This window comes from Elephas maximus, chromosome 17 (genome assembly GCF_024166365.1).
Source record: "Elephas maximus indicus isolate mEleMax1 chromosome 17, mEleMax1 primary haplotype, whole genome shotgun sequence".
NCBI lineage: Eukaryota > Metazoa > Chordata > Mammalia > Proboscidea > Elephantidae > Elephas > Elephas maximus.
Genome location: NC_064835.1, coordinates 42,343,331 through 42,368,391, shown reverse-complemented (window position 1 = coordinate 42,368,391; position 25,061 = coordinate 42,343,331). Strand labels below are relative to the sequence as shown.

The 25,061-nt window shown below is 44.7% G+C and overlaps 2 protein-coding genes across 2 annotated transcripts; both read right to left on the bottom strand.

The window, feature by feature from the left end:
* Nucleotides 1-3,174: 3,174 nt before the first annotated feature.
* Nucleotides 3,175-6,237, bottom strand: IL1F10 (interleukin 1 family member 10). The gene is made up of 4 exons (XM_049856352.1): nucleotides 6,206-6,237; nucleotides 4,073-4,158; nucleotides 3,674-3,801; nucleotides 3,175-3,387 (listed from the first exon to the last, which is right to left on the bottom strand). Exons 1-4 carry the CDS (start codon nucleotides 6,235-6,237, stop codon nucleotides 3,175-3,177), a joined length of 459 nt encoding a protein of 152 aa, XP_049712309.1.
* A 15,383-nt stretch (nucleotides 6,238-21,620) lies between these two features.
* Nucleotides 21,621-24,797, bottom strand: IL36RN (interleukin 36 receptor antagonist). Its single transcript, XM_049857234.1, has 4 exons — nucleotides 24,769-24,797; nucleotides 23,172-23,257; nucleotides 22,066-22,193; nucleotides 21,621-21,845 (listed from the first exon to the last, which is right to left on the bottom strand). The coding sequence occupies exons 1-4, from the start codon at nucleotides 24,795-24,797 to the stop codon at nucleotides 21,621-21,623; spliced, it is 468 nt and encodes a 155-aa protein (XP_049713191.1).
* Between the last annotated feature and the right edge of the window lie 264 nt (nucleotides 24,798-25,061).

The window sequence follows — 25,061 nt, the reverse complement described above, 5'->3', positions numbered from 1 at the left end:
CAGGTTGATGTCTTTAACAAAAAAGAAATTTATTTTCCCACAGTGTAGTAGCTTACAAGTCCAAATTCAGGATTTTGGCTCCAGGAGAAGGCTTTCTCTCTCTGTCAGCTCTGGGGGGAGGCTCTTGTCATCAATTTCCCCCTAGTCGAGGAGCTTCTCAGGCCCAGGGATCCTGGGTCCGAAGAACACGCTTTGCTCCTGGTGCTGCTTTCTTGGTGGTGTGAGGTCCCCAACTCTCTGCTTGCTTCCCTTTCCTTTTATCTCTTGAGACATAAAAGGTGGTGAAGGCCACACTCCAGGGAAACTCCCTTTACCTTGGATCATGGGGGTGACCAGAGTAAGGGTGGTGTTACAATCCCACCCTAATCCTCTCAACATAAAATTACAATCACAAAATGGAGGACAACCACACAGTACTGGGAATCATGGCCTAACCAAGTTGATACACACATTTTTGGGGGGACATAATTCAATCCATGACACCCATCCACACTCTGTGTCCTGGAAGGTGGAGACCATGTCTTTTAAGTCACTTCTGTCCTCTTCTTCCCCCAAGCATCTAATACAAAAATGGCATATACTAGATGCTCAAAATGTTTTTTACTTAAATAGAGAACTTGATTCAAATTGAAGCAGGGCCCACGAGTGAGAGGAGGCCTGGGTATGCCTCGGAGGTTGTGGGCACAGTACACCAGAGAAGGGTTTAAGGCCAGTCAAAGGTGAGCTTCCTTGGAAGAAGAAGTGGGCCGGCAGTTGAAGGACAAGCAGATATCAGGCCTACAGGTGAACCAGAGCACAGAAGCTGAGGCCAGGAAAGTGCCCAACAGAAGGCCTGGGAAATGAGAGGGGGAGCAAGGAAGAAAAAAGATGAGCTCAGGCCCTAGTAGCCATCTGGGTTAATCCAGTGTTGATCACATGGATCCAGGCTTAACATCTCGGTCCTCCTTCAAATACTTGGGTGATGGCCCCACCCACCTTCCCACCTTAATTTTCGGCAAGTCCTGGGTCTCAGCCACGCCTGGTGACTCATCACCTCAGTTCTTCTCCTTCCAGCCTTTATGAGCTGTTCTTGCTGCCCAGAATGCTCACCTTCCCTGCCTGGAAAGCTACTACTTTTCCTCTGAGGTTCAGGTTAAATGATCTTTCCTTTGTGGAACCCTCTCCACCGGCTCCCACCTCTGGGCTGCCATGGTGTCTGTCCATGCTGCTACTGCACTGCCCCTCATACTGGATCATCAGCGTCCAAAAGAACCAAGTGATCATCCACAAACATGTTCAGGATTTTGTGCTCCATCAGCACTTTCTGTGTCCCAGGAGCTGCTCTGGGCAGATGTACTGGTGAAAAAAAATTGAACAAAAGATGTGATCAAAAAGCACAGAGTCCCAACATATAAACATAGAGTTACATTGCCAGGGGCACACACAGGCCACAGACAGGCAGCTTGAGGAAAGAGAATACACTGACTAAAGCCATAAAGCCTATCATGGCACTCCTCTGCTTAAAATCCTCCCTTAGGATTCCATGTGGAGGTACGTTGGAAGAAAGTCCTGGCGATCTGCTTCTGAAAGATCACAGACATTGAAAACCCTGTGGAGCGCTGTTCTATTCTGACACCCATTGAGCCACCATGAGTTCGGATCAAACTGGCTTTGTTTTCTGACCACCCTGCAGAATGTTACCATTGAATACCTACTACCCCAGCCTCTATCACCTTGCCCTTACATGTTTTCTTGTTTATTTGTTCAGTTAATGTTTCCTCAATCATTTATCAGCTCCGAAGAAACTTGGTTTTATTCACCATTCTATCCCCAGCTTCTAGAGTAAGAATGGAATAAAAAATGTGTGGAATGGTATTGAAGTCAGAAGAGCCAGTTTTTATCTTGAGCTCTGATATTTACAGCCTGTGTGAACTTCAGCAAGTTATTTCACTTCACCTAGCTCCAATTTCATTTGTCAAGTGTGGGTAAGAATGCTGGCCTTGCAGGGTCGTTCTGAAGATGAAGACATACTGCTCTAAAAAGTCCTGGCCCATGGTTGGACTCAGTAACTGTTGGGTGGGTGCTGAGTGGCTGTACTAAAGACGAAGATGGTCAGCAGCCCAGCCCTGCTCTGAGCAACAATACCATGAGTTGCTCTAGCATGAGCCCTGACCACAGATTCTCTACAACATGTAGAGGGATTCGCTTTGGGCTCTGAGAAAGAGTGTTAGTTCCAACCACAAACTTTCCGCTGAGTTCCAGCCCTGTATTTCTAGCTGTAAGAAGTCACCTGAACTCAGAGTTTCCACCAGAACCTCAAACTCAACACATCCAGGACAAACTCATTTTCCTCTCCCTCACTCCTCCTCCTGGCTTCTCACACATCAAAATCAGCAGACAGCTGATGGTGCTGATCAGTCAGTTGAATGACCCATTCATTGTGAAGTAACCAATAGAAAAATCACAAGACTTGAACTAGAACTAAAACTGTAGTCAGCCCAGGGTATAGTCTGCTGACAGGGGAGGAAAGATGGGTTCTCCAGGTGTTTCTAGAGGCTCTGGAGCAGACAGATGTAGGTGAAGCTGTGGCCAGCCTTCCAAGAAGAACTCACCAAGTCGCCCACACCCCTTGCATTAGACACTGCTCAGAGGGCTGGACTGAGGCCTGTACTAGTTTCCTATTGTTGCCATTACAAATTACCACAAATTTGTGACTTAAAACAACACAAATTTATTATCTTATAGTTCTGGAGGTCAGAAGCCTGACATGAGTTTCACTGGGCTGAGATCAAAGTGGCATCAGGGCTGTTGTGTTCCTTCTGGAAGCTCTAGAGAACACTTTCCCTTGCCTTTTCAGGCTTCTAGAATCCACCTGCATTCACTGGTTCATGGCCCCTTCCTCCATCTTCAAAGCCAGCAGCATCTTCCAATCTCTCTCTGACCCTCCTGCCTCCCTTTTATAAAGATAGTTATGATCACATGGCCCACCCAATAATCTAGGATAATCTCCCCATTGAAAGGTCTTTAATTTAATCACATCTGCAAAGTCCTTTTTGCCATGTAAGGCCTCATATTTACACTCTCCAGGAATTAGAACATGGACATCTTTGGGGCCCATTATTCTGCCTCCCACAGGTTTCCAGCAGGGTGAGCTTGATTTGGAGGCACCAGGCAGGCACTCAACCTCCTGCCTCCCTACCGACTTTGTTCAAAGTAGAATTCAGTGCGGGCCGAGGAATCACTCTCCTTGGCTAGTCGTACTGGCTGTCGGGACTCGGCAGGGCCACAGAGAAACCAGCCAGACCAGGCAGCAGCCTCGAGCCTGAAGGCGGAGCCAAGGCTGCTCTGGAAAAAGGTGAAGCGTGTGGCCCCTTCACCGCCCTTGTACAGGTCCTCGATGTTCATGTCCTGTGGGGAAAAGACATCCAGCTGCAGGATGAAGCTACCAACAGGCGTCAGCCCTAGCCACCTCCGGGGCTTGGCCAAGAAGGGATTTGGCAGAGTAGATGTTATGGAGGAAACTGCCTTCTGCAGCTTCTGGAGGGCAAGGGTCTTGGTATTGGGGCCAGAGGCAGATGCCAGAAACCTGAGGTAGGGGACCTGGAGAATCCACAGATGGGGCCGGAGATGCCAGGACATCTTGAAGGCTGAGCCAAGAATACAGGGTCTCTCAGAATGGGGAGGGGTGTCTCACCTCCAGCTGCAGGGAAGGCCCCTCTTCTGTCTCCACACATGCCAGGCAGCGACTCCCACCATGGATGCCCAGAAGGATGGGGACCTTGGTGCGGTCCAGGGCTCTGTTGGGAAGTATGCAGATCTTCTCTGGGATGGAAGAGAGAGAAGAGCCAGGAGATAAGGGGACCCCAGATTTCAGGCTTGAGGCAAGTGAAGGTTTAGGCAGGAGGAGCTGGACCTGGCACACCTGCTCTGGCCCTGCATGCAGGCTGCAGGATGACCTGCAACTCCTGACAGGGTTGAGAATCCCTCACTAGGCTATGACCCTCTGGGGGACAGGAGGGGGGAGTAAAAGTGAGGGGTCTATGGTAGATGGAGGATGGGGTGAGTCCCAGGGGCTTGAGTCCCAGATGCTCACCGGCACAACAGTTCTCTGCATCCGAGTCTCCCACCAGGAGCTGGCCATCTCTCACGTAGAGCACCTTCTGATCCACATCCTTAATTCTGGAACAGGATGGCAGTGCTGATGGCCTGCACCCTTCAGGCAACCCTCAGCCCCAAAGCCCTTCCACCTCCATGCTCTGAATTACCAGACTAAGCACTGATGGATTCTCCTTTTTTCAGGGAGAAATGGGGGCGCTACTCCATCCAACAGCAGGTAAAGACTAGGTGAGTCTTAAGGCAAGGGAAGGCCTCCTGGGCTTGTCATTTTCAGAGGCTTAGCTTCCTGTCTTCACCTGACTTAGGCACCATCAGAGCCCTTGGAGGAGTGAGAGGAGCCAGTGCCCTCTGACAGGCAGTAAAGAGAATTTTCCTGCCAATCCAAGTGCTTTTACATCCCCTTCCTGAATAATTTCCCATCGGTGTTCAACTGGTCCTGGGAGCCTCATCCCAGATTTTCTGGGCCTACCTCAATGTTTCATAGCTGTTTATTCTCTTCAATAGGAGTCCCTGATGGCGTAAACAGTTGGTGCTCGGCTAACTAATCAAAAGGCTGGCACTTCGAACACCCAGAGGCACCTCAGAAGGTTTTGCTTCTGAAAGATTACAGCCTTGAAAACCCTATGGAACAATTCTACTCTGTACACATGGGGTCACCATGAGTAGGGGCCAACATGACGGCAACTGGTTTTTTGTTTTTTTTTTCTTCAGTAAAGGAATTATTTTAGTGTATAGTGAAATGTGATTTGTTTTTGCGATATTTTAAAGACTTTACAGGAGAAAATCTACAAATCAGGAAAAAAACTCTATATTACATGAAGTATGCCAATATGGCTTCTCCAGCTCTGGGCCTGAGTAAAGTGTGCTCTGGGCAGGGCCTTGCATTACTGGTACCAAATACAGGAGGTCAGCAGAGAGCATAGCCTGATTATAGTCATTGTGATTGGCTGTGGCTGTAACAATCAGCCTCGGAGGGCAAATATGTGCAGGGAAGGTGGAGGAGAAACCATGCTGAGCGTGTGGAACATCGAAGTCACACAGTTATTAGCTCAGTTGCCTGGCTGGTTTCAAAGGTGCCCATCAGTCACTCTCAGAGCCTGGGGAGCCCTTGTTACTTTCAAGGGCAGAACCTCTGGGTAAATGCCACCACCTCCAGGAGATTTTTCTCTCCCAATAATAGCTAATTATAATACCCTTAGCTAATTATTGTATGTGTTTAAAGCCGGTGCACTTTACGATAAAAATAAGGACCTTAAAAGATCCTGAGCTTACCAACTGGTATTCTCTCTCAAACCTTGACCACCAGGGAGTGAGCATAGGACATGATAACTCACCTGCCAGAAACAGGTGATTAGATAATGCTGGCAACATTTTATTTAGAGACTACACCCAAGCTATATCCCCCAAAACATTGTAGTTTGTGGGTTTTGTGCTCATGTGTCCTGCCTTCCCAGCCAGGCTGGAGATGACTTTCCCTCCATGTCTACATTAAGACTGGGCCCAAGGTAGGGGCTGAGAAAATACATCCCCAGAGTCAATCCTATTTAATTTTTATTATGTCCCAACTCATTCCTCAAACAGCTTGAGGTAGTTTACAATAAAATCACAGACAATGACATGGTAAAATACAAGAATGCAAATCTTGAATAAGGTCAAATGCAAGTGAGAGTTGGAAGCCCAGACTAGAAATAAAGGACAAAGAGGCCATCATATAAAGATGCTGTCATCCAAATTCAACTGTCTCTGGGCTTCTAGAAAGAGAGAGATGGAACAGCACAGAGGGTGTGGAATCTGATCCCTGGCTCTGCCTTTTGGTATCAGGGTATTTATTTCCCCTCTCTGAGTCTCAGCTTCTAGATATGCAAAACATGTTAATAAAGTTCCCCCTGTAGATTTCTTAGGATGGAGGTGGGGCAGGTTGAATGGATGGCATCTCAGAGGCACTCAGGAAGGAGAGCTATTGTTATTGTAATGACAATTAAACTTAATTATGGGGCAATTGGGATTTCTAAGGTGAGAAGGTGCCTCATCCCTCTGACTCAGCCTTCCCTTTCCCAGCATGACCCCAGACTCCCTGATTAGGACAGAGGGGAAAGCCAGGGAGACTTACATGTAGTATCTTGCCATGGGGAGAGAGCACATTTCTGTGATCAGGGTGTCAGGTCCTTGCTAAGGGGGAATGAGAAAAGACCTATTAGAGAAGGAGGAAAATAGAGTTCTCACCCAGTTACAGGTAGAAAAATCTATGAGGCCACTTGTCTACAACATGCCTACCAGAATCCACCAAAGTCTCCCCTTGCCCAGCAACTCCAGGCAGCCCCAGGCAGTTCCAGGCAACTCTGCTTTTCCCTTATTTGGGGCCATCAAGAGCAAGTCAAGCTGGCCTGATGATGTTTTGCATTATTGCCAACTCCAGGAAACTGGAGAACAGGTTCCTCCATAGCTCAGCCAGGAACATTCCCCAGGGTGGAGAATAGGTTGGGGTATGCTCCAGCCTCACAGCTTGAGGATAAGCCCCAGCCCCAAATCCAGCCCCCACTTCCGGCCTGGCCCTAGGGCTACTACACCCCCACTTACTTCCCCAGCAGAGTGTTAGATACTTAGAGCCCAGCTGAAGGATGAGCAGCCTGGGTAGGAGGAATCTCCAGCTGCTAGCTGGAGTGGGCAAGGTCTTCCTGGAGAGTTAGAGAGCATCATCCATCAGGATTGGAATCACTTTTCCAAGACTGTTAAAGTGAGACTAACCAGTCTCCCTTACTCTATTTCAGATGGAAAATAGGACAGGCTTGTGATATAGGGGCTTGTGTTCTTGAGAATGAGCAATCTAAACTGAAGACAGTATCTCAGTGTAAACCCCAGACCACAAAGCTTTACATGACTCTGCCCCTTCCCATTGTATTATCCTGTCCTAGAGCTTTTCCCTAAAGAGGTCACACTTTGGGAAAGTCAATCTAGAATCTAGCATGGATGAAATCCAGAGCCAATCAGGACACAGGAAAGAATTGGAAAATAGCCCAGAAAAGTAAAATGCTAAGAAGGTTTATCAAATAGATCTGATTCTCATGAGTAAGAAAGAAAAAGCTATAATTCAGAAAAATAAGAGAAGATGGAAAAGAAAGAAGGAAGGTAAGAAGAAAGGGCTAGAGTGAAATGAGAGACGTCTTGAGAGATAAGCAGGGTTGATGCCAAGGGCATGACTTCCAGCCCCCTTAGAGTAACTGGACTCTGGCCTGTGTGTTAGAAGAAATATGACTATAGTCAAGGTGGCTTTATAGTACTGGCTCTGTCACCTTGGACAATGGCGGGCATTTAAAGGTTGGTGAAAGTGAAGGATAACAGGGCACTGATAGAAATGCAAATTGATACATTTCTGGTTGGATGTCGGTGATGTGAATTAAATGTCTTAAAGAAATATAAATACATTGACCCTGTAATTCCATTTATTGCCCTTATTCTGCCCAAATGTTTAGTTATAAAGGTGTTCACTGCATCATTTTTTTACAACATTAAAGCATTGGAAATAATCTAAAGGCCAATAATAGGAACCTTATTTTAAAATTCTGACATGGAAATTTTTCAAATATATTAAGTGAGAAAACAGATTAGCAATAATATGCACATTATTCCATTTAAATCCACACACATATAGAGACACGCATACACAGAATGTGCTATAGGTTTTGAAAATATTGTAGAAGTTATCCATGGCCAACACGATTACAAGTGATTTTTATCATATTAACACCTGTTAAAAATGTTCCTATAATGACCACGTAATTTCTTTTGTAGTATAAAGAAAGTTTTAATTTTTTTTAAATGAAATGCTCATTTAAGTCACTTGCTCCCTCACAGGACTGTCCACCTAAATTACCCAGAAAACCTCTGATAAGTACTATTTCCTGGCAGGGAGGTTCAGGTTCTGCAGGGCTTGCAGTGATTCCAGTAATCAGCCAGGCTTGAGAACCAGTCTACTAGTCTACTAGCTCAGTTCCCCTCACCCTATAGTGAACACATGGATCACCTGGGATCTTGAGAAAATACAGATTCTGAATCCCGAGGTCTGGCATAAGGTCCCTGGGTGGCACAAACATTTTGCGCCTATCTACCAACTAAAAGGTTGGCTGTTTAAACCCACCCAGTGGCGCTATGGAAGAAAGGCCTGACTATCTGCTTCCATAAAGATTACAGCCAATAACACCCTAAGGAACAGTTCTAGTCTGTAACACATGGGGTCACCATGAGTCAGAATCGAGTCCACAGCAATTGGTTTGTGTTTTTTTGGAGGTCTGGGATAGGGCCCTAGACTCTACATTTCAAACATGCAGCCAAATAATGCTAATGCTGCTGGCCCCTGAGCTACATTTTGAGCTGCAAGGGACTAGATGATGCCCCCATCTCAGGTAGTCTGACAGTAGCATGGCCTCAGTGCAAGGCAGCTTGATGCTGTGCTCCCTCCCAGCCAAACTATCGGGGGTCCCTCAGATAAAAAAAAAAAAAAATTACGCCAGTAGAAATTTGGGCATCCTAGCAGCTGGGGCGAGGACCGGCCTGGACAAATCAGGAGGGCGCTGTGTGAAGCTGGACAGGCAGGGTGTTGTCTCCCTTTCTTGATCAGTGTCAGCTCACATAGCTAGCAGAAATTCAGTGCTGGGCCCATCCAGTCGATCTCATGTTCTTCTGCACATCACAATTTCACACTGTGAACAATTTCACTACATCTTTGACCACCACATCTTTGAAACCCATGTGACATTGTGCACTACAAATGTGTAAATAAGCACAAGTAAACACGTGCTTACCTTGCTGACTGGGTAATCTGCCCCTGCTCTCCAGCTGCTCCTTCTCAGGCCTACTTCAGACTCTCCCTACTTCTGGGATATACCTAACGTTGGGAATTACAAGGAGTCCTAAGCACTTACTTGTCTTTCCATATCTCAGGGAGTTGCAATTAATCAATTTCCACAGTTTCAGTGATCATCTTTGTTTAATGCCTCCCCAACCTAGAATGAGCACCCTACTTTATCTCCAGCTGTCTAGAGGACATTCCTCTTTCGATATCTTGCTGTCATGCCCAACCAAATATATCTAAGATCAAATTCATTATCTTCTCCCTCCTCAACTCACTTGTTGTTGTTGTCGTTATTAGGTGTTGTCAAGTCAGTTCCGATTCATAGAGACAGTATGTACAATAGAATGAAACACTGCCTGGTCCTGCCATCCTCACAATAGTTGCCCGTTGCTGCAGCCACTGTGGGAATTTATCTCATCAAGGGTCTTCCTCTTTTTCGATAATCCTCTACCTTACCAAGCATAATGTCCTTCTCCAGGAACTGGCCCCTCCTGATCACATGTTGATCACATGTCCAAAGCATGTGAGACAAAGCCTTACCACCCTTGCTTCTGAGGAGCACTCCGGCTGCAGTTCTTCCAAGACAGATTTGTTCGTTCTTCTGGAAGTCCGTGGTATAGTCAGTATTCTTCCCCCACCCCAGAATTCAAAGGCATCAATTCTTATTCAGTCTTCTTTATTTATTGTCCAGCTTTTGCATTCATATGAGGCAATCGAAAATATTGTGGTATATGCCAGGAGTACCTTAGACCTCAAAGTGACATCTGTGTTTTCAACACTTTAAAGAGACCTTTTGCATGCGTCTGTCAGTGTGTCATACTGTAGTGGCTTGGTGTTGCTGTGATGCTTGAAGCTATGCACCTGTATTTCAAATACAAGCAGGGTCACCCATGGTGGACAGATTCCAAACAAAGACAGACTAGGAAGAAATAGACTGCCACGTCCAGTTTACTTCTGAAAAAAATGGCCAGTGAGAACCTTATGAACAGCAGCAGAACATCAGAAGATGAGACCACCAGGTTGAGAAGCACTCAAGATATGACTGGGGAAGAGCTACCCCCTCAAAGTGAGTCAACCTTAATGATGTGGGTGGAGTAAAGCTTTCAAAATCTTCATTTGCTGATATGACATGACTCAAAATGAGAAGAAACAGCTGCAAACATCCATTAAGCAACCCCATTTAGCCTTCTCAATTTCATTGCCGTGATGTTCCCCTAGTCAGTGAGATTCAAAACCTGAGAATCATTGATAATTTCTCTCATTTGTCTTGACTCTATATTTGACTTATCAACAAGTTCTGGTAGATTGTTCCTTTAAAATATAACTCTAATTTCTTAATTACAATTATAACTGTGCCTGTATTCCTGATTTTTCTACCTTTAATCTACCCCAACCTATGTGAAGTACCTGAACTCATATTCTAAGTACTGCTTTTACCACATCACCACACAGTTCTAGAATCTACAGTGGCTCTGATTTACTTGTATGATAGTATCTCACATCTCTGCTGGCACTAAACCACCCCTCCAGGCAGCATGACTTCTTATCTTCTCACTGGCCATAGTCAGAGTTGTTTCTGATCCACCTGCATCAAAAGCCATCCTGCCTCACTGCCAACCAATCAGATCTTTTGATATTAAGGTCACTGGACATGGTATCAGTATCTAGCTCTGTCAAATTAATTACCAGATCAGAGTAAGTTCTCAGAGACACAAGATTATTTCACCTAACCTTCTATCCTCAGTTTCATTGTCTATAAAATCATGGGATTATATTAAAGTTCTTTCCAGATCAAAATATCTATAATTCCATAACTCAGGGTTTAATGAAACTTTCTCTTACTATTGCAGCCCTTCTCTGAACTCATATTAAATTTCACTGTGTTTTTTATTGGTCTACATAAATATGTTTGTTTCCCTTATAGAAGTCAACAAGATCTTGAAGTCATGAAGTATGGCTGATGTCTCACATGTAGCTCTGTCTGACCACCATAACTGACACATATTGGTGCTTATAAGCAAGACTTAGAAACACACACAGTAGACTTTGAATGGCAAGGTTGGGCACTAGTTCAACTTCTGCAGCTAATTTGTCTTGCTACCTTGGGGAAGATCCTTTTCTCCCTGAACCTCCAACTTATCATCATCAGAATGGGAAGTTGGGCAAAATCAATAGCTTTCAAAACTTTTCTTTAGGTTTCACAATGAAATTTTACGCAGAAACTTAGTACAGAAATTGGATAAAGGGGACCTGCTTTTGCTGAAGTAGGAAGTGATGGAGACAAGAGAAGGCTGCCCCCTACCATTTTCCTCATCCACTGAAGTATTTATGAGGAACTCCCAAGTTTCACCAAACACTGTTTGCATACCATTGGCATAGATAATTTCTACTGAGGTTACTTTCTAAATCTATGGCCTTAAATATTTAAAAATCTTTATTTGACTTAACCTATGCCTTTTCATCAAATCCCTTCTATATACCCTTAGATTTATTTATCATTTCATAGTGTTCTACCAAAGGGACACCTAAATATCTAGAACGTTTGCCAGGAGAAGCGAAAGGATGAGCATGTGTCGTGTCAGAGATATTGACAAAAGGAAGAAGGAAAGAGAGAAAGAGAGAGAATAGTGCTTTCCCGTCACTGACCTGCAGATCCAGGGTGCCTGGAACTCTGAAGCCTGGAGCCTCCGACTGACTTCTCCAGAGCATCTGTACTGGGTTTATACTGTCGCCAAGGTGGGTAAGGCCTGCATCAATCTCTATAATTGGCTCCAGGATGGCAAAGAAGGGCCTAGGGATTTCATAATGTCTTTGACACGGTGTGGATAATAAGGAGGTAGGGACATTAATGAATGTTTGTTGAAGGGGGAGAGGACCACCTATAAAGCCTTGACTGAGGCCAGGCGTTGTGCCCCTGCTCTGTAGCTACTGTCATTGGCAGTTATTGGTGTTTTCAGTAGCCAGATCAACAGTGCTGGGGTCAGAAGTCTTAATATCATCTTCTCTTTGATGCTTCCTGTTACTCCAACCTAGGCTTGGAGAAGTGGAGGAGGCAATGAGGAAAGAGTGTGTTTGAAGGGCCCAAGTACAGAACAGTTTCTAATCCATGAAGTCTGGCTACTGCTAGCGAGGCAGAGTGAGAGCAGAAGCTGATAGAATTAAGAGTGTGGCTCTGTTTGAAAAGATGAAAAGGGAGTCTCTGCTTTTCAGGAGGTCCCAGCATGATGAAGCAGAGCATCTAAGGAAACCCAGCTTCAGAAGACTTTGACCTTATAACCACCCTGGGACTGGGAAGCACTATGTGTCTTAGACTACTAAGCATAAACAGTCGAAGACAGCAGTGCAAGCAGGGCAGGGATAAAGCACACTCAGGTCTCTAATTGACATTACTTAACACAGCCCCTCCCTCTGTTTACCCACCCATTCATCCACCTACCCACCCACTTGTCCACCCATCATCCATCATCTGTCCATCCATCCATTCATCCATCTATCCATCTACCCATCCATCCACCCATTCACAAGGGCATAGTCTTATCTGGGGACCAATGGCCTCGTTATATTTCTCCCTCTCAAGTCATTAGTAAAGCCCCGCAAAGGGCTTCTGAGGGAGTGTTAGGGGTCAGTTCAAGACCCAGATACCTGCAGGGTGAGAGGCCAGAAAAAAAGAGCAGGAATGGGGTGCAATTTCCTTAGAAAAGTCCAATGATCATTCTTCATACCCCTTCTCAGTTTCTCACCCCTTCGTGGGAAGGATCAAAGTGTGGGGTACTATACTAGGTGATCACCTAGTATTTACTGAGCATTTTACCCTGCCGTGTTACAAAGACATACAATCCTCGGTTCCTGTTCTTAAGTAGTTTTACAGTTTAACTGGGAATCGAACTTGCAAACGCATTAAAAGATAATTAAGAGGACTAGTGTGTTAGTCAAGGTTCTCCAGAGAAACAGAACCAATAAGATATAGATATAGATCTGCATATGCATACACACAAACACACACACTCACACACACACATATTTATTTTAAGGAATTAGCTAGAGCGATTGTGGGGACTGACAAGGCGAAAATTTGTAGGTCAGGCAACATGCTAGAAACTCTGGCAGTCTCCTGCACAATATCAGTAGGCCAGGCAGTGGGCTGGCAACTCTGGCAGGATGTCTATGTTATATAGTCTCAAGGCAGAACTTCTCCATTGGAAAACCTCAGTTTTTTTCTCTTAAGATCTTCAACAGATAGGATGAAGTCTATATATATTTTGTAGGATAATCTGTTCTACTTAAGGCCAAATGACTTAAATGTTAATCACATATAAATTCCTTCATAGCAACATCTAGACTACTGTTTGACCAAACAAGTTGGCACTGTAGCCTAGGCAAGTTGACACATAAAATTAAGCATCACGGTCCACCCCTTTGTCAACTTGCCCCCCCCCCAACTTAAACCAAACACATCTCCATATTTAATCTCCAAATAAAGGCAATAACAAACACATATTTCTAATATAATAAAACCATCCTGTGTACAACCAATAAGGCACTAACCCTTTTCCCAGAAGAGGATGCAAACTCCTTGGGTGATGTTTACTCTTTTCTTTGATACCCTGTAACTTACATATTATGATAAAAAGTTAATACATCTTATGCTATATGATAAAAGAGGATGGGGGATGAAACAATATATTTGCTTAATACATACACACACAGACATATTCATAACAAAATAAGGTAGAAATAATCATAAAAATGAGAATCCTCATTTCTGCCACTGGTCACATAGTCATAGCTGGCTTTTATAACTACCTTTTTCCACAACCTATTCCATGTTCCTTTTGTCTTCAGCAAGCACTTCAGCTGGTCATGACTCTTTACCAGGTGGGTACTCCAAACCTTCATTTCTGAAGCGTCTGGGCCATTAGTAGTCCTGCTTGAATTGGATTATTATAGTTTTTCCATTTACTTTAATCACAGGGCATGGTAGTGCTAAGAAGCACCCTAAAGGATCTCCTGTATTCCAGACATACTCTTCTTTACCCCTATTGTATAATAACAATCCGATTTCTCCTTGGTAATTAGGATCAATTACACCATTCAGTACAGTGACTCCCTTCTTTGCCTGTTTATTCAGAGAAGCCCTAATGCTGGATAGTACTCTTAACTTCCACTTCAGTGGAATCATTGTTGTGTCTCCTACTGGAAGTATCCTTCACTTTGGAATTAAGACCTCTATTCTAGCAAACCATAGGGTCTCAGGGATGGAAGTAAAAATTTTGCTAGTGGATCACTAGGGGTAATAGTGTGTGGCAATACTCCCATTTCCACCTCTTGATTACTGGACCCAAAAATCAGGCTATGGGATAAACCGCACCATATATTGCATGCTGATTTAGAGTATGCCCCCTGAAGAACATTGCCGAGCCCTGCAAGGTATTACCACCTAGCTGGAACCAAAACTTATTCTTAAAAAGACATTGACTGTTTATTGAGTCGGGATCAACTCAACGTCACTGGGTTGGGTTTATCAAGATAGCAGCTTCAGAATGATGAGGAGCATAGTGTGGCCAGTGAATTCCACAAACATGGGGCCATTACCACACATCATTTGCTGTGAAGTGACTCCCTTGATCTGAGACAGTATGAAACACTGTCTTAGTTATCTAGCGCTGCTATAACAGAAATACCACAAGTGGGTAGCTTTAACAAACAGAAACTTATTTTCTCACAGTTTAGGAGGCTAGAAGTCCAAATGCAGGGTGTCACCTCTAGGGAAAGGCTCTCTCTCTCTCTTTCTGTTTGTTCTGGAGGAAGGTCCTGGTGTCTTTTCAGCTTCTGTTACTAGGTTCCTTGGCAATCATGTGGCATATGTATTCCCCATTGTTTGTGCTTGCTTGATTGCTTAGTCTGCACTTTTATACCTCAAAAGAGATTGACTTAAAACACATCCTACACTAATACTGCCTAATTAACATGAAAAGAAACCCATTCCCAAATGGGATTATAACCACAGGTATAGGTGTTAGGACTTACAACACATGTTTTGGGGGGACACAATTCAATCCATAACATTCCATCCTTTGTTCCCACAAAATTCTTGTCCTTCCCATATGCAAAGCATATTCACCCCATCACATTATTCCAAAAGTCTTAAATCAACTCCAAGTCCAAAAACCTCATCTTCTGAATCATCTAAATCAAATGGGGGTAAGATTTTAGGTGTATTCCACCCTGGGGCAAAATTCCTCTTCACCTGTGAACCTGTGAAACCTAGAGTACAAGTTGTCTGCTTCCAAAGTAAAATAGTTGAACAAGCAAGAGGTAGACATTTCCATTACAATTGGAGGTGTTTTAGTCATCTAGTGCTGCTATAACAGAAATACCACAAGTGCGTTGATTTAACAAAGAGAAATTTTTTCTCTCACAATCTAGTTAGTAGGCTGTAAGTCCAAATTCAGGGTGTCAGCTCCAAGGGAAGACTTTCTTTTTCTGTCAGCTCTGGAGGAAGGTCCTTTTCATCAATCTTCCCCTGGCCTAGGAGCTTCTCAGATGCAGGGACTCCAGCTCCAAAGGATGCATTCTTCTCCCGGTGCTGCTTTCTTGGTGGTATGAGGTTCCCAACTCTCTGCCTGCTTCCCTCTCCTTTTATCTTTTGTAAGACAAAAGGTGGTGCAGGGTATATCCCAGGGAAACTCTCTTTACATTGGATCAGAGATGTGACCTTAGTAAGGGTGTTACAATCCCATCCTAATCCTCTTTAACATAATCTAATCTTGCCTCATTAACCACAGGCAGAGATTAGGATTTACAACATATAAGAAAATTGTATCAGTCACAAAATGGAGGACAACCACACAATGCTGGGAACCATGGCCTAACCAAGTTGACACACATTTTGGGGGGGCACAATTCAATCCATGACAGAGGAGAAGAAATAGCAGGCATCAAGCAAGTCCAAAACCCAGAAGAATACATTACATTGACCCTCAAGGCTTGAAAATAATCCTCCATTCCCCAGGACCGTCTGTGCAATGGCCCCACCCTCCAGACATTAGGTGTTGACTACACTCTCTAGATTCTGTGTGGAGGTCCCTGAGTTCTGAGCTTCACACCACCTTCCAGGCCCCCTGGGAAGACAACTCTGCTGTCTTGGCTTTTTTTTTGTTCTCCTAGTCAATCTATCTGAGTGGCAACCCCACTTCCCTGGCCCTGGCAGGCTCCATTCTCCTGCACCTTGGCATAGCGGCCCCACACCCCTTATCTTTGGGTGGTAGCCCTTTCTCTTGGCCTACCTGAATGGCAGCCTGACTCTCTGGAACTGAGGTGGTGGAGACATACTTCTTTAAAACTAAGGAAGCTCTGCCTAGGATAGATTTAGTTTTGGAAGTGGACCAGCCATCTTGCCAAGAATGACTGAATAGAAAAGGGGAAAGAGCTCATGGATCTGCTTGTGTTGTGGCACTGCTATGGCAGTCCTGGACTGCTTAACTCTGGAAAACATATAAATCCCCTACTTTGCATAAAATTTAGGAAGCAGTAGCTACACCTGTTGAAACCCAGGAGATTGTGGCTCCACCCTTGGAAACTGAGGCAGCCCTTCTTCCCAAGCTCCTTCCAACAGTTCTGCTGATCTTCAAATTACTCCAGGGATAGTGTTTTTCTTTTCTTGGAGGACAACAGATGTTTGGATCCAAGTCTTTCCAGGTGGCAGGCAGCTTTCCTTCATTTTGTACTCTTTTCCCTTTCACTCTAAACTGACGGGACTTTTGCTTTGGTTAAACGGATCCATAAGTAACAGACTTAATCTCTTTAATAAAAGACTGAGTCATCAAGTCCTTGGTGAGAGTCCTTGGTAAGAGATTTAGGGCATGTGTTCTTTGCTTGTGCAACAGAGTTTTCCAAATCTTCTAAGTATTGGTTTCGTTTTGCACATCTCTTTCCTTCCACATTCATTGTAAGCTCCAAAGAGAAACCACTTTTCTTCTTTAAGATCGTGCTTAGAAATCTTCTCAGCCAAATATCGAAGTTCATCAATTACAAGTTCTACCTTCCAACAAATATTTGAACATAATTTAGACTAGTTCTTTGCCACTGCATAAAAAGCATTATCCTTTCTCCATTCTTCAATTCCGTGTTCATCATTTCCTTTTAAAACATCACCAGAAGCACATTTAATGTCCACCTTTCTAGCAACATTCTGCTGTTGGCACCATGTGTATTTGCTAAGATGGTGGAGACTTTCTCTGTAGCTCTCCTACTTCTCTCTGAGCCCTCACCAGAATTGCTTTTGGTGTTGCAATTCTACCAACAGTCTATTCTAGGACCTTATTATGAATGAAGCACATGAAAATTCATCCAGATTCTACCCATTACCCAATTGCAAAACCACCTCCACCTTTTAGATATCTGTTAGAGCAGCACCCCACTCCTCAGTACCGAATTCTGTATTAGTTGTCTAGTGCTACTGTAACAGAAATACTACAAGTGGGTGGCTTTAACAAACAGAAACTTATTTTCTCACAGTTTAGAAGGGTAGAAGTCTGAATTCAGGGTGCCAGCTCTAGGGAAAGACTTTCTCTCTTTGTCCACTCTGGGAGAAAGTCCTTGTCTCTTTTCAGCTTCTATTCCTAGGTTCCTTGGTGATCAAGAAGTGTGTATCTTCTGCATTGTTTGTGTTTGCTGACTTGCTTAATCTGCCCTTTTATATATCAAAAGAAATTGACTTTAGACACTCCTTACACTAATACTGCCTTATTGACTTAACAAAGAAAACCCATTCTCAAATGGGATTATAGCCACAGGTATGGGACTTAGGATCTATAACTCATATTTTGGAGGGACACAATTCAATCTGTAATAGACACCACTATGTTGAATAAGACATTCTATAAGTCCACAGATGGTAGTTTTTACAGAAGCATTCAAAAACTGAAAAAATAAACACAGGATGGGCTTGGGGACCCATTGGACCCACTGTGAAATGGGCTTGAGCTAAAGATCCATTAATCATCTGACTTCTATAAGTCTCTACTCTACTGGTAGACCACAGTGACATTTTGAGTTTCCTATGATTAGTGTCAGTTCAGAGCCGGTGTCCAGTAATCACCAAAAAATCTGATTATTTTCTTTCCCCAATTAACAGTCACACTGGCAACTTCCCTTCAGGGAAGCTTGGAGAAAGATTAACAGTATAAATCTTTAGCAGTGCAGCAGGGTCCTTCTTCAAGGTGACCTGGCCTTCACTTCATTCAAAGAATTCTGTGTCTGTAAACTAGCTCAAGTCTGAGAACTGATTTAAAAGTCATGACTCTCTGTTTTGATGATTCAACTTACACTTATGTTTACTTGACCCAGAACCCTCCCACTTATATACATCAAGTAAGAATTTAGTAGAATTCCCATCTATTTCACTTCATGATCAACTAGATTATGCCATTGGTTTCTGCAAGTCAGAGTATTCTGATTATATATTCGACTCTGCTGTCCATTATGGAAAAAATGCTCACTTTGTACAGTAACTAAGTGCTGCTACTTGACCCCTGCCACCCACTAATCCATTTATCCCATGCTGGATTGATGGGTGGCAGGGGTCAAGTAGCAGCACTTGACCTATTCAGTGGCAGCAATTCCATCTGTAGTAGCTGATCTATAAAGGAGAGATACAACAGAGCTCTTCAAGGATACTGGGGCTCCCTTCACAAATCTATTCCTCGGTTTTGTTGAAAGGTGGTGTGTCCTCTGGACACTCCTGGGGGAGGTGAACAGTCTTACATGATAAATCCAATGATTGGAGTCATTTGTACCCTTATATCTAGTCAGGTTCAAGACCCAGTTCCAGAAGCCCCAGAAGCAATTCAGAAACTCATTCTTAAGATTCTATTCCCTTGGAACTATATCACCTCACAAATGATAAAGCAATCATTTCAGCCTGGAGAGACCTTCAAGCATAAGGTGGAATTCGAGTTGCTCCCTTAAGAGTTGACCTATTTAGATAGGTGGAGGAGAAGATAATATTCCAGGATGGGGAAATAGTTTCCACATTCTGTACTCACTGAGTTTCAATTATTTGCCAAGTAGGTGTTGAGAAATAAAATAATACAGCCTTGACATTGAGCTCATTCTAGGGGCCATAGACTCCAAAACATCTCACTACAATGTGGGAGGCTACAATAAAGATGTGCATAAAACATTATTAGAGCAGGTGACCAGAGATATCAACTCAACAAAGAAGGCTCTTGGAGAGGGTGACACCTTAAGAGCACCTTGAAAGATTAAAGATTTCTCGAGGCAGAGAGGATGAGTGAAGAGTTCTAAAGCAGAGGGAACATCTCGAGACAGTGTCTGGGCATGTTGGCAAAGAGAGAATATGAACTGGGTCTGTAGAAACACAGCTTGAACCCTGTTACTCATGCTCTCTTCAGCCTTGAGAGCCCAGTCGTCGAGTTGTGCTGCCTGATGCCCAGTGACTTAAACTGCATCTAAACTGAAGTTACTAAGACCCACAGAGGCAGTCCCTTCTGGCCTGGCCACCTCCTTGCCAGTCCCTCAGCAGATTTTGAACCTACCAGGCTGGTCTTATCTAGGGCTCAGAGATGGGTCCAGCTCCTAGAGCTTAGGTAGAGACTGTCAAGACACAGTCCCTGGCACTTATGACTGAAGGTGCAAAGATAGTGAGGAAAGATTTTTAAAGAGAACACTTGGAGAAATAAAAAGACAGTTGTTTGCTTTGTGAAGGAAAATAAAAATGCTGGTAAAAATTGGCTAATAATAAACACATTTATTGCTTTTTCACTGTGTTTTACTTATTTATTGCTGCAAAACAAGTTACCCCAAAACTTAGCAGCTTAAAACAACATTTATTATCTCACACAGTTTCTGAAAGTCAGGAATCTGGGATCAGCTTAGCTATGTGATTCTGGCTCAGAGTTTCTCCTGAAGTTGCAAACTCCCAGGCTGCCATCATGTGAAGGCTTGACTGGGGCTAGAGGATCTGGTTCCGAGCTCATTAATGTGGCTATTGGCTGGAGGCTTCACTTCTATATCACATGTCTCTCTCTATAGGCCTGCTCACAACATGGCAGCTGGTTTCCCCCAGAGTAGTGATCCAAGAGACAGAGAGAGAGAGAAAGCCCAAGACAGAAATCACAGCATCTTTTATAACCTAATTACAGAAGCGGTATGCCATCACTTCTGCCATATTTTATTGGTCACCAGGACAAACTCTGGTACAATGTGGGAGGGGACACATCGGGTATGAATATCAAGAGACAGGAATTGTTGGCAGTCATCTTGGAAACTGACTATCACACCTTGGAATCTCCAGGTCAAAATACAGGACTTTTTTTTTCCCCCTGTAAATTCCGTTCTCGTGAGATTCCAGCCACACTAAACCATCACATTCTCTTTCTCAATTGCTTTGCCGAGATCTGTTTTCTAACTCTGCTGCTACAAATCAGAGCAGCAAAGCTCAATTCAATTTGAATTTCACTCTGGGAAAGTGGGAGCTGAGGCCAATCTGAACCATGATGTCCACTCTGCCTACCTCAGGATTAATTTCTTTTATTATTATTATTATTATACAAGTACTCTCTCTTCATTTGCAGAAAATACAGATAAGTAAAAAGAAAAACCATCTATAATAATACCACCTTGACATTGTTAAAATTTAAATATACTCTTCCAGACTTTTCCTTATGTAGGAATACACAGATAGGAGCTTTGTGGGTTTTGTTTGTTTGTTTGTTTGTTTTAAACTAAAATGGAATTAATTTGTTTGTTTGTTTTAAACTAAAATGGTGTCCATGCTCTTCTCACTTAAGGTGTCATGAGCATCTTTCCATATAAATACAGACCAGCATCTGGGATTTTAATTGTACTTGGGTCTTCAAAAATGTGTCTTCTGTCTTCTAAGCTGGAGTCATTTTCTCCGGCACCACCACACTCTCACACTCATGGCTAGATGATAAGGGCCGGTATCTCCTTGGCCAAGATGGAAAAAGGATGTGGTGCCAGCAGAATTAAAGGGAAGGGGCTAGACCAAGGACCCACCCTTCTTCTCCTGCACAATGGTGCATGGCAGAACCTCTGTGGGACCTGGCGGCAGTAGGGCTCAACTATAGACAGGCTGGCTTGTACTGTTCAGGGACTCTGGGTATATATTATAAAAAACAATAACATTTACCATAGAGTCAATTCCTACTCATGACCATTGTATGTGTGTCAGAATAGAACTATGTTCACAGAATTTTCAATGTCTGATTTTTTGAAAGTAGATCATCCAGGCTTTCTTCCCAGGTGATGCTAGGTGGACTCGAACCTCTAACTTTTCAGTTGGCAGCCAAGCACATTAACCATTTGCCCCACCCAGGGATTCCAAATTACTATTAAGTATAAATAATTCCCACCACTCCCCTCCACCCGGGCCCTTGGAGATTCTGTTGTGTAACTCTTGGTTCATTCCTGGTAGTTTTCACAAGATTCCACAGCAGGGAAGGAAACTGTGGACAGAGCCCCAGGTCTCAGGAGAATTTACCTAAACTAGGAAGCAGGAGGAAGGAGTACGGCCCTATGCCCAGCCAGAGGTGAGGGCCATGGCAGCACAGGGGAGTGGTCACCATGGGTCTCCTCCTCCAGCCCCTGCCCTAGCTGGCCCTGCCCAGGGAGTCATGGGGCATAAACTGCCCTAGTCACACTGCTGGAAGTAGAAGTCTGTGATGGGGGCGTCCCAGCCGGCGTACTCAGGGAGCTTGGTGAGTCTCAGGGGCTGGTCTGCTTCAGGCACAGTGCAGAGGAACCAGCCTGGATAGGCAGCCGACTCGAAGCTAGAGGTGAGCCCGGTGTCCCGTCTGTAGAAGGTAAAACTCTTGGATTCTTCAGCACTAAGGTAGAGCTCCATGATATTCACTGGCTATGGGCAGAGGGGCAGAGTAGGTGAGGGGCAGGGATAGAGGAGGAGAGCTGAGCAGAGGGACTGGGCAGGGTTCAAGAGGGGAGGCAGAAGTGCAACTAAACAAATCCTGCATGGGCATTCCCTGTGGAGGCTCTTCAGCTGCAAGACACATGGCTTCAGGGGCTCAGCACCTGTTGATTTAGTTGCCAGGTGGGGAGGATGTCCCAACAGGACTCACCTCTAGTTTCAGAGTCGGTTCTTGCCCTGTCCCACACGACAGGCACCGTCTCCCTCCCTGGATGCCCAGGATGACCGGCGAGAGCCTGGTGTCCAGTGACCGATTGGGGACAACACTAATCTCCTCGCCTAGAGGAAAGAGGCCAGATGCAGGGGTCTTCAATACCCTTGCTTCCCCTCTTCCCCAGCCCAGAACTTTGGGGAGCAGGATCTGTGTGAGACCTCCTATCCTAGGCAGGGCAGAAGGAACGCCTCATAGCTTCTGTCCTGTTGTGTCAGGCCTGGGAAAGGGGAGTCTCTTCCCAGCTAGTCCAGAATGAACCCCGAGGCCCACAAGCACACTGTACCTGCTTCTACTCCATCCCCTTGTTTAGGATCAAATCTTCCTCACCTTTCCAGGCCTTGCTTAAGTCTTCTTTAACCCCCAATACCTGCTTTAATATGCCATGGCTCTCTGCCCCCTTTTCTGCTCCTTGCCTTGTTCAGCCTCCTGTTACAATTGTTCGGACATCTTTCTGACCTCTTGTGAGATTTCTGAGGACAGAGGAGAGTCTCATTCCTTCGTGTACCAATCACCCCTCCCCACGCACATACAGCCCAGCAACAGTGCCAAGTGATGGTGTCCTAGATGAATGAGCAGGTTACCGCATTCTAGAACGTAGTCACTATCACAGTGTGGGGGACAGAGTAAGCACAAGGTCAGGTGGTGCCACCACTCTCTGGGTCCCAATACTCTGAGAAAACAAGAACTCTCAGAGAGCAGAGGGGACCCAGGGTGGAGGGGCAGCAACCAACCCCTGTGTGTGCATAAGGGCACAGAGAGCCTAAGTCCAGGCCTCAGCACTGGATCCCTGGAGAACGGCTGCTTGACTGAAGTCTGCCTACGATGGATTGCCAAAACATTCCTCTTGGAAAACCTCCCACCTCTGCATTGAAACCTGTGTCCTCACTTTCTTGTTCTTGCTCAGAGCCTGGTTAGGTGATGCTATGTCTAATAGATCAGGCCTGGGGCCCACGGGTCTGTGCACTTTTGTATGAGGATTCTGCAGCCCCTCCCCTCAGAGAGTGCAGAGACCTAGGACAGTAGGGTCCTGTTGTGCCACCAACCTTTAATGACCTTCCCAGCATGCAGCCCTCCAGCCAGAAGCTGGTTCTCATGCAGGTAGAGCACCTTCAATGCCGCATCCTTCATTCTGAAACATTGCAATTGGGTAAGACTGTTGGGGGGGACTGGCACTCCCCTTGCTGGACTCCAGAGAGTCGCCCATTTGCAGGCATTTTGTCTCCCTCTCCTCGCTCTTTGTCTTCTCTCCTAACCCTGCTGGAATCACACTCTACCAATAGGACCCTCCCATCAAAGACTGGGGTTGGTTTCTTATTCCTTTCCAGTCTTTTCTATACCAACCAATCACCTCAGTGTGTTATGTTGGGAAAGAAACTGGACCAAGAGTCAGATACCTGGGTTCTCATTGCAATTCCGCCACCTTTGTTGAGTCACAACAGACAGGTCTCTCTCCCACTCTGGGTCCGAATTTCCCTGTTGTTGAACTAAGACTATGGGTTAGGTAATGCCCAGGCCTATCTCAGATTAAAATCTGATTCTTCAATTATATTGATGACATCAAGAGATAGATTTCCCTACTAAATGAGGAATTTTTTTAAATCTAGAATTCTTTCATTTTTCTTTTCAAAAATTTTCCTTCTATGATCTCAGTTGATTTTCTAATGTCTAGTGATGTTAAAGATATATCCTAAGGTGGGTTTCTCCAGATGTAATATAAGGGAGACAAAAAGCATGCTTTGGACAAATTGGTTCAATGTTTGGCTAAACACCATTAAGCAAGTCTCTTTACTCCAGAAAGTCTCAAAGTTACTAATATGCTGAATTGCACTGCAGTTTTCTAGTAAGGAGCCACAGAAAATACCATTTTCCACAATACATGACCAGGGAACTTTATCTCAGAAAACATCTCATAGGACTCAAATTTTATAGAACACGCTTTGGGAAGTGCTATACTAGACTCAGACCTCTGGTGGCGCAATGGTTAAGAGCTCAAACTTTTGGTCAGCAGTTTGAATCTACCAGCTGCTCCTTGGAATCCCTATGGGGCAGTTCTACTCTGTTCTTTGGGGTCACTATAAGTTGAAATCGACTTAACAGCAATGGGTACACTAGACTTTGAGTTCAAGAGCAAGCACCAGTTTCATTCTCTGTTGTAAAAATCCAGGGCATTGCAGAGTACCTGGCTCAGTACGTGCTAGTGGACAGAAAGATTGAGTGGCTGTTCCTTTTTTTTTTTAAACTGCAAAATGGCATCAAGGAGGCAGTGGCACAGAGCAGTTGGGCTGGCATCGATTCAGCAACGTGGGTGGCAATAGTAGAGTTCTAAGCCAGCTCTCCTTACTTCCAGATCCATTCTCATTACAGATAGCTTAGGCTTCAGCTATGGGGTGGGTGGTTCACTTGTCCCTCTTCAGCATCAGAGAACCCCCATGAAGTGGCCTACTTCAGCCTGAAGAAGGCTGGAGGAACGTCTCTAAGGCAGGGAGGTGTCATTCACAACTTTCCAGCTACCTGCTCCAACTATGAGAACCACAGCTCAGAACAACTGCAGCCCACTCCTGCCTCATAAGGCTGGACAACAGGTCTACCCAGACCCGCTTTCCCCAGAGGACACCACCACATCAGAGGCTCAATACTCACCGGAAGCACAGCACCCCACTCAGGACCATCTCGAGCTCCACAGTGTGTAGACTCCTCTATTTTGAAATAAATAACAGAAAGCCTTAGGTGGAGACAGGTTGAGCTGCCAGGGGCTGAGTAGCAAACAGCCTCTGGAGCCTCCACGCACATAAGCAGCCTGTACAGAGCAGAAGATTCTGGGTCTGGGATCAGGAGGGAGCCCAGTGCTGCTGGGGAGGAGAAAACGCAGCTCCCCAAAGGACACCTGAAATGCTCCTTTCTCCTGGCCAGAGCCTGTGGTGTCAGCGGCTCCT

Coding starts and splice junctions, on each gene's coding strand:
- IL1F10 (XM_049856352.1), bottom strand. CDS start 6,237: ATGTGCTCTCTCCCCATGGCAAGATACTACAT. Junction 4,159..6,205: donor CCCATGGCAAGATACTACAT/GTAAGTCTCCCT, acceptor ATCCTGTTCCAG/AATTAAGGATGTGGATCAGA. Junction 3,388..3,673: donor GGCCTTCCCTGCAGCTGGAG/GTGAGACACCCC, acceptor TTTTCCCCACAG/GACATGAACATCGAGGACCT.
- IL36RN (XM_049857234.1), bottom strand. CDS start 24,797: ATGGTCCTGAGTGGGGTGCTGTGCTTCCG. Junction 22,194..23,171: donor TGCTGGGAAGGTCATTAAAG/GTTGGTGGCACA, acceptor TCTTTCCTCTAG/GCGAGGAGATTAGTGTTGTC. Junction 21,846..22,065: donor AACCGACTCTGAAACTAGAG/GTGAGTCCTGTT, acceptor CTCTGCCCATAG/CCAGTGAATATCATGGAGCT.